The sequence below is a fragment of the Labeo rohita genome, chromosome 18 (assembly GCF_022985175.1).
Source record: "Labeo rohita strain BAU-BD-2019 chromosome 18, IGBB_LRoh.1.0, whole genome shotgun sequence".
NCBI classification, from domain to species: Eukaryota; Metazoa; Chordata; class Actinopteri; order Cypriniformes; family Cyprinidae; genus Labeo; species Labeo rohita.
In genome coordinates this window covers 32,497,216-32,507,076 of record NC_066886.1, presented here as the reverse complement: position 1 = coordinate 32,507,076, position 9,861 = coordinate 32,497,216, and the positions used below count along the sequence as shown (strand labels likewise).

Genomic DNA, 9,861 nt, shown 5'->3' with positions numbered 1-9,861 from the left:
TTTCATGAAAGTACAGTATCTATAATAGTCATGCTGTGAAGGCGTTCTGAAGGTGGAAACACTGTCAGTGCTGACTGGTGTATTTTATATCTAATTTATTATTGTAGTAGAACAACACATATGTGTGCAATAACTATTCACACCTAACATTTGATTCATCATAATTCCTCAAAATACTTTCTATAGCAAAATAAATAATTTCCCTTTGACCACTACTTCTTCTATGAATGCAGCACTACTGATTTACAGATAATTGTACAGGTTTACATCCTATGTTTTTTTTCCTCATTTTTAGAAAGTGATTATTTTACACAGTGTGATGTTTTACACAAAAGTTGATGCAGGGTGAAATTAAAGCAAGGCATATAGTTTGCCAGCGTTTGACATTTTAAACATCAAAAACACAAACCACAGTGACACTCCAACCACATAAATTAATTGTGTGATAGTGGTTCAGCTGCTTTCAAAACGTAGTTTTCCAGTAACACACAAAACTTTCCAGCAAATAAGCAGAATGTAGCAAAATCAAATGTTGTTTTAATGTCACATTTGTATTGTGAATGCAACTTTACTACAGAGAGTGAGCTGAGAAAAATAAATAAATAGATGAATAAATAAAATAAATTCCAGTGTATGTTACATACATACACACATACATACATACATACATTTATTCACCCTAAACTGTCCTCTCTCTCATGCTATTCATTCTAAGTGTGCTTCAAGCCTAATCTACACTCTAAAAAATGCTGGATTGTTTCAACCCATGTTTGGGTCAGATATGGACAAACCCACCTGCTGGTTTAAATTAACCTGGAATTTAGGTTAATCTAGAATTTATTCTTAATTAAACCACCGGTTAGATTTGGGTTGCATTTTTTAAAGTGTATGGTTATAGTGTCACAAGCAGCAAATAGCTACATCAAAAGCATTTTGGCCCAAGTCTGGCCCTCTCCTTTTCTAGGGACAGTAAAATAAAACTCTTCTTACGAACTTCTTAAGGCACTTGTATGTGTAAGTTGCTGTTTCTGGAAACCTGTTTGCTTTGACTTGGTGTTAATGCATTTAATGCATGGTGTTTATGCTTTTAATATGTTGTATTCAGGAATATTTAGTATGCATATATTCATTACCTGTGTTTCCACACAGTTTTCTGTGTTAATGCACATTTTGAAGTATTGCATCAGAAATGATCACTGGAAACACCAAAATTCGACAAAAAATCCCTTAATTCGCAAAAAAGTTTTTACGCTCGCCTGAGGTGGTTTTTGAATTGTGTGAAAAAGGGGTTAATGTGAATAATGGGAGATGGAAACGCATTTTGTCAAAAAAGTCATGTGACTGTGTTATGGGATGGGATAACTTGACTAACTAGCAAACTGATTTCACTGCACAGCATCTGAAATGTTGTTATGGTCATTCTAAGATGCCTTGTCAAAGTATTTCTGTATAATTGCCTCAAAGAACTGTATTACAAGACACAAACATTTGGTATCCGCCTGCAAAAGCAATGACCACGTGTATTGTTTCGCCTGCTCTCTCTGAATCGCAAGTAATTTATTATATGTGAAAATTATTATATTCAGTGGCTTCTCCTACTTTTCTTAGTGATATTTACTGCCTGTTTATCAGGAAGTGATTTTTTTCTCTATGAATCACTGGATAGAAATGTTGCTTATTCGCAAATGATTTAAGCGATATCTCAGTTTTGCGCACAAAGTAAATTCACAACTTTGGATGGAAACCAGGCTATTGTATCTCTGTGTTTGTGATTTGATTATTTAAAAAAATACTAATTGTTCCTGTGGCCCTTGGGTTTACTATACCCACTAGTGCAGGCCTAGAATGCAAACTTTATTTCATAAAACCTAAAGCAGCGGTTTACTCGTTAATGAAATTTGAAATGTAGCATGGAATAATAAATAATGTTTTAGATCTAAACGCTAAAGATTTAAATACTTAAATACCTTTTTTTGTTCCATGTGTTCTGTTTTGCATAGTAATTTTACAAATAGTAAGCGCTTTTTTACTGCATTTAACAAACAGTAAGCTATAAGTAAACATTCAGCCAGAGATTCTCAATAGGCTGAACCCACAAACTACAAAAGATCCACAATACAATGCAGGCTTATTCTTTCCAATCCTTCTAAAGCTTAGGTCTAAAGTCTAATGCCAGGAGAGGGGTTGGTTAGCAACACGACTGAAGTCTTTCACCATGAAGTCACAATAGAAGCACTGGGGGAAGTGAGTATGGTGTGTGTTTTCATGTCAAGCAAAAGACAGAACTGAAGAGCAGGGAAGGGGGACACACTGGCCCTTAAAATATGCAGCACTATTGTGTGGAGTCAATGCAGCATGCTAAAATGGGGCAAAGGAGGGAGAAAAACAGTGGGAGGACAGGAGAAATAAGACAAGGAGGGAAGCACATGCAACAGAGAGGTCATGAAGATATGAGGATATGTGTCTCGTGGACATCCATCTTAGCAGGTTGCAGGCATGTTTCTGTCTCTAACTTAGCTTAGAAGCACCTTCAGAAATATTCACAAAAACAAAAGTCTTAAAACCTGCTATTCAGCTACTGTTATTCAAAAGACTGCACATAATGTGGTGAGGAAACAAACTGCTGACAGCATATTTGTCTGAGACTAAAAACCACATCGTGCATTTCTGATTTCTGATTGGAGTTTGGATTTGTCAAATGGTAAAACGCACAAAAATACAAGCTAGACTGAGACCACAAAGGAAAAGAAGCCAGCAGAGGTAAGAGAAATGTTTTTATACCTCTTTTGTGATTACATATAATGTGTATTGGTATAAGAACTCTGAAAAAAATAGAAATTCACGGTTGCATTATGACAAAAATAACAATTTAATTAGCATTTAAAAACACTGAGCAGCTGGCTCAGCCACACCCAATCAAATTATATAGTTGTATGATAAAATAGTGCTAATACTCTATTGGAATGGAAAGATAATTGTTCTTTAAAAATAATAATAATAATAATAATAATAATAACAATAGCTTTTATAAAACAATGCCTGCCACAAAATTTTAATCTATATATTGAAAATCTTGAAAATATAGGCCTGCCATTTAAATGCTTAACAGTAAAATTAACTGAAATTGAAAAATCAACCTTATTTATTTAAAAAAGCAAAATTCTATGTTTGTGCATATTTATGTTTGCCACTGAATAGACACTGAGAGTGATGTGTGCATGACACAACAGTTCACCACATCCTGTAGATGTAAACACATTGTTTGAGCCTTATGGAAGCCTTGTTTCACCACATGTAACCCTTTGCAGGTGTGACGCATCTTTATAAAACAGTTCAGGTGTTTTAACCAGTGTGGAATGATGTGTGAAGGGATGAGCTCCTGGACCTTAACCCACCAGAGTGCCCTGCTGCTGTTCATCCACTTTATACCAATATGTCAAGCCTTTCTTCCCAACTTCTGGTCACGCGTGCTAACATTGTCCTGGGATTCATATACACACCAGTACATGACAGAACAAGCTCTACTGAACATCACAATGGAAACTCTGAGCAGAATTATGGAGCCTCAACATGATGTAGATAATGAGGAGCTGGTATGTATCAGTTGTTGTATTTTACAGCTGAATGCAATTCATTCTAGTAATACCTTTGAGATACATAGTAATGACTTGAATAGTCTCACTGATTTGTTTGTTTCAGTATACTGGCCTTGGTCGAGGGTTTTGGCATGCTGTGGGTGAGGTAGCAAGTGCTAACGCTGCCATGGATTTTTTGAGCTCCACCTGCTCTGATCCAGTCTACCACTTTGACTCTGAGAGAGTGGAAGGAGCCACCCAGATGCTGCGAGAATTTTGGGGCCAGACGATACTGCTGACCCAGGCTAAAGAGTACCAGGGGGCCAGACGTACCCTGGGTCAGCTTTTCCATTCACTACAGGTTGGCTAACACATTATATTTATCATTCTGCCAACATTATATTTATTAGTCTGCCCATAATACTCGTCGCATGTTGCATTGGCCATTAGACTTTTGTAGCATTGTTGTAACGGGGAGTGAGAGGCAAGAGGCGAGCGGATCCACTTGCGAGCTTTTATTAAAGGGACGAGACAGATACATGGTCGAACAGGCAGGGTCAAACAACAGCAAACAGGAATATCACAGGCAAGACGTAGAGAATAATCCAAAAACACGAGCGAGAGTCAGGTAGGCAGGCGGCGAGCAGTCGAGACGAGAAGGGCCAGGCGAGGGAACTAAACACAAGGAACTCGGAACAAGGAAACTAGGGAACGCTAACAATAATAACACAGCAACAACGCACAATACTCCGTGGTTTGCAAGGGGAAAGACCGGGGCTTTTATAGCGCCGCTGATTGGTCACAGGAGTCGACGCAATCAGCGCGATGGGTGATGGAAGTAGTAGTCCGGGGTGCAAAGTAACAGTCTGAGTATAGTGACAGGGTGAGAGCGACATCTGGCGGTGAGCGGACCGCAGGACACCGACCAGATTCATGACATAGCCCCCCACCCCCCCCAAGGAGCGGCTTCCAGACGCTCCAACCGAAAAACAGTCCTGGGGAGCGGTGGGAAGGCCAGGAGACTGAGGCAGAACCGGCAGGGCAGAAGCCTTCCAGGGCGGAGCCGGAGGTGGAGCAGGAGGCGCAGGAGCCCTCCAGGGTGGAGCCGGAGGCGGAGCAGAAGCCCTCCAGGGCGGAGCAAGAGGCGGAGCAGGAGCCCTGCAGGGCAGAGCAGGAGGCGGAGCAAGAGCCCTCCAGGACGGAGGCGGAGCAGGAGGCGCGGGAGCCCCCCAAGGCGGAGCCGGAGGTGGAGCAGAAGCCCTCCAGGGCGGAGCGGGAAGCGCAGGGGCCCTGCAGGGCAGAGCAGGCACCCGCGTCAGGGACTGGGACCTGGGAAGAGCAGGGATAGAGGAGACAAACAGAAGAGCAGGAGGGGCAGGAGCCCTCCAGGGCAGAGCAGGAGGCACCGAAGCCCTCCAGGGCAGAACAGGAGGCGCAGGGACCCTCCAGGGCAGAGCAGGGACCCGCGTCATGGGCTGGGACCTGGGGAGAGCAGGGACAGAGAAGCAGAGAGACCAAAGGATAACGCCGCCTCCATAGGAGGATCTACAGCCATAGGAGGAATGCTGACACCTCTGGAGGCATTGGCACAGCTTCTCTGAAGGAAGAGGCCTCTGGAGCAGACTTGAGACCCGACGGGACCTCTGGAGCAGACTTGAGACCAGACGGGACCTCTGGAGCAGACTTGAGACCAGGCGGGACCTCTGGAGCAGACTTGAGACCAGGCGGGACCTCTGGAGCAGGCTTGAGACCAGACGGGACCTCTGGAGCAGGCTTGAGACCAGACGGGAACTCTGGAGCAGACTTGTGAACAGATGTGACCTCGGGAGCAGATTTGTGAACGAATGTGACCTCCGAAGCACAGTGTGCAGCCCACACACACCAAATGGCAACCGCCATTAAGGGAAGAGCAGTGGTGGGTGGCAGGCCCTCTTTAATGGTGGTTTTAGAAGGTGTTGACGCCACTGGGATGTTTGCTGCCCTCACTAACACTAGTGGTGGGTCCAGCACGCTGGCCATCATGATAGGCCCTGACCTTGGGATGTCAGACGAGACGTGGCGTGGCTCTGGGCGGTCAGACGAAATATGGCGAGGCTCTGGGCCGTCAGGCTGGACGTGACTTGACTCTGGGCCGTCAGGCGGAACGTGACTTGACTCTGGGCCGTCAGGCGGGATGTGACTTGACTCTGGAACAGCAGCAATAACTTCACTTGGCTCATGAAGATCAGCTGTGGTTTGACCTGGTTCGTGGAGATTGGCTGTGACTTGACCTAGCTTGTGAAGACCAGTAGTGAACTGACTTGACTCTTGGAGATCAGCAGTGACTTGACTTGGCTCGTAAAGATCAGTAGTGGCCTGTTTTGACTCATGGAGATCAGCGGTGACTTGACTTGGCTTGTGATGACCAGCTGTAACTTGGCTTGGTTCATGGAAATCAGCTGTAACGTGACTTGACTCGGGAACAACATGGCTTGACTCAGGAACAACAACTGTAACGTGACTTGACTCGTGGGGAACAGTTGTGACTTGGCTTGACTCTTGGGGCACAGCTGTGTCCTGGCTTGACTCATGGAGAACGACGGCTGTGTCTTGGCTTGACTCATGGAGAACGACAGCTTTGGCTTGACTTGACTCTGTTGCTTGACCGGACTTGGAAGCTTGGCTTGACCCTGGGGTAGCAGCCGCAACGTGAAGGAGCGCCATTTTAGCTGCCCATGCAGCCATTAGGGGTGAATCCAGCACGTGGGCCATCATGACCACAGGCCGCGTCCGAGTGCTGGCCGAGAGTTCTAGGATGGCGGCCATCTTGTGGCATGGCTTGGAGATAGCGGCCATCTTGTGAACAGGCTTGGGGATGGCGGCCATCTTGTGAACATGCTCTGGGAAGGCGGCCACCTTGTCAGTGCTTGGCTCAGGAAAGATGGCTGTAACTTGACTTGAGACAGGGGCGATCGCTCTGACTTGACTTGACACAGGAAACACAGCTTTAACCTGACTTGACACACGAACGATGACCGTAGCTTGACTTGACCTGGAAACTTGACTTGACTCGGGAAATGCAGCTGTAAATTGACTTGACTCGGAAACTTGACTTGACTCAGGAAACACAGCTGCAACTTGGCTTGACTCTGAAACTTGACTCAGGAAACACAGCTGCAACTTGTCTTGACTTGGAAACTTGACTTGACTCAGGAAACACAGCTGCAACTTGACTTGACTTGGAAACTTGACTTGACTCAGGAAACGCAGCTGCAACTCTACATGGCTGGGGTATGGCAGCTGTGACGTGACGAAGCTCCGTTTTCGCCGCCATTTTGTGAACGGGCTCCGCAGTCGCCGCCATCTGGTGAGCGCGCACCGGCGCCGCCGCCATTTTGTGAACGGGCACCGCTGTCGCCGCCATTAGAGCAGCGCTATTCGCAGTCGTCGCCATTGCTCGAGCGCGCTCCGACACGGCCGCCATGTCACGAGCGATCCAGGCGGTCAGCGGTTCCGTGGTGTCGCGCTCCTCCTCCGCGAGACCCATGGTAAATGGAGAGCCCACACATAACAGAGCACAGTCCAAGAAAGCAGCCAGAGATGAGCGCGGACCCTCGCGTCTCAGCCTCCTCTTTAAAGGCTCATTTATGCCGTCACAAAAGATTTCTATGATTATACAGTCCGGGAGGGTGGAATAGTTGGCAATGGCCAAAAACTCATGGATGTGTTGTTCTAGTGTGCGTGGTCCCTGTTTTATCCTGAAAAGAATTCTGTCTGTGTCCATATCTGAATGTCCGGGGTGAAGCTGCTGGATCCTGTGGTGACGGAGTATTCTGTAACGGCGAGTGAGAGGCGAGAGGCGAGCGGATCCACTTGCGAGCTTTTATTAAAGGGACGAGACAGATACATGGTCGAACAGGCAGGGTCAAACAACAGCAAACAGGAATATCACAGGCAAGACGTAGAGAATAATCCAAAACACGAGCGAGAGTCAGGTAGGCAGGCGGCGAGCAGTCGAGACGAGAAGGGCCAGGCGAGGGAACTAAACACAAGGAACTCGGAACAAGGAAACTAGGGAACGCTAACAATAATAACACAGCAACAACGCACGATACTCCGTGGTTTGCAAGGGGAAAGACCGGGGCTTTTATAGCGCCGCTGATTGGTCACAGGAGTCAACGCAATCAGCGCGATGGGTGATGGAAGTAGTAGTCCGGGGTGCAAAGTAACAGTCTGAGTATAGTGACAGGGTAAGAGCGACATCTGGCGGTGAGCGGACCGCAGGACACCGACCAGATTCGTGACAATTGTAGTTTTATTGTATTTGAACAGAATATTGTTAGCAATACAAAATAAGTCAGTTGTGTGCATGTTTGTGTGTAGGACTTTTACAGTCACAGTAACTGGGTGGAGATGGGTCAGCAATCAGTGTACCTCCACCTTCTGCACCCAGAAGAACCTCCAGTTCCTGTAGCCTCAGGTAAGCCCCTTGCAAAGTGTTTTCCATCAAGTCATTAACCGCTCAAAGCTCACCATATTTTTTTTTTTGTTATTTTCAGTGGACACCCCGACCTGTGCAGACTGCTATAGATTTAGCTGTTACAGCAATCTGCTGGAAGAAATGATTAGTAAGACAGAACCACTACTGACTACTGGCTATTTCAGCACTTACCCCATCAAACCACCAGGTATATTCTATTTTTTTCTATACTCTATTTTTTTTTCTGTCTGTTCCGCACTGTTGGCTCTAGTTTTTCCGCCCAACTCTGCATGTTAAATCAGTGGCAGACCTTGTCGGCAAGAAAAAGTTTTCCCTATTTGAATGCGGAATACAGACTACTGCCGCCTGCTGGTGTGGAAGAGTTATGTTCTCTCATGCAAACGCAGAATGTACACGCTAGGTGGCTGTCTGCTGTAGTCTGTACGGTGTGTCCTGGTCACGTTTCACCCTGAAATTAGTATAGAAAAACAAGGAAAAATAATTATATTTTGCATAAAGAAAATAAAGCCAACATGTAAGATAATTTTGCTTTGTGACATTATTTTGTGACAATTAAAGGAGAAGTCCACTTCCAAAACAAAGATTCACATATAATGTACTCACCCCCTTGTCATCCAAGATGTTCATTTCTTTCTTTTTTCAGTCATAAAGAAATTATGTTTTTTGAGGAAAACATTTCAGCATTTTACTCCATATAATGGACTGATATGCAGCTACAAATGATTCCAAATCCTGTTGTAAACGATCCCAGCTGAGGAAGAAGGGTCTTATCTAGCGATTATCTAACGATTGGTTATTTTCATTAAAAAATACAATTTAAATACTTTTTTCTCAAACACTCGTCTTGCCTTGCTCTGCTTGAACTCTGTGTGTTCTGGTTCAAGACAGTTAGGGTATGTCATAAAACACCAATCGTATTTTCTCCCTCAACTTTAAAAATCATTTCAAAATCATCCTACATCACTGCAGAAGTACCAACCTAAGTAAAACATGCAAAGAAGATCAAACACCCCTAACAAAAAAGGTAAAACAGCGATATATGGCGATTTTGAAGTTGAGGGAGAACATGAGATGGGAGTTTTTCGACATACCCTAACTGACATGAACCGGAAAAAAACAGTCCAGGCAGAGTAAGACAATTAAAAAGTATATAAATTGTATTATTTTTATGAAAATAACTGTACAAAGTTCTCTAAGTTACACAAATGTGCCAGCAGGTGGCAGTATGGAACTGCCAGTAACAGATCGGGTGTGGTCTGTAGCTACCTTATTTTGTTAGCGTCATACTAGCTCAGATCGTGTGCGTTTGAGACGGAGTGAAGACTGTTCCTGGTGATGATTATAATTTGTGCCTATTGTGTGCGTAATTGACAAGTAAGTGATCTATAAGTGTTAATGCTTGAATCATTATGAGTATTTAGCTTCAAAGTGTTATCGTTGCACTCCTAATACTTATGTGAATGACTCAGCAGCTTCCCTGCCGCAATAGCGTTCATTACAGTATCATTTAAGCTTATCGGAACTAATGTTTAAGTCATTTCTAGTTGGTGTTTACATCTGCTTTATTTCTGCAACTTTATATCACTTGATCTGTGAGTTAGTAAGTGGGGATTGTGGTGTTTATATGACACGTTAATGCCGCCATTTTGAAGAGCGCAGTTTTATTATAACTGCGTCATCATTCCCCCTGCTGTATTACGCTATGTATATTGATTAGAAATGCCACTTGTATATGTGAAAACGTACACAATTTAATTCAGTGATGTTACATAGTTTGTAACTTTGTATTGTCTACATTTATTTATA

General features: G+C 44.3%; 1 protein-coding gene across 1 annotated transcript; it reads left to right on the top strand.

Moving 5' to 3' along the window:
• Positions 1–2,261: 2,261 nt before the first annotated feature.
• On the top strand, positions 2,262–8,331 carry vwa7 (von Willebrand factor A domain containing 7). The gene is made up of 6 exons (XM_051134692.1): positions 2,262–2,760; positions 3,309–3,593; positions 3,700–3,936; positions 7,938–8,034; positions 8,114–8,242; positions 8,306–8,331. The coding sequence occupies exons 2-6, from the start codon at positions 3,357–3,359 to the stop codon at positions 8,329–8,331; spliced, it is 726 nt and encodes a 241-aa protein (XP_050990649.1). The 5' UTR covers positions 2,262–2,760; positions 3,309–3,356.
• The last annotated feature ends 1,530 nt before the right edge of the window (positions 8,332–9,861 follow it).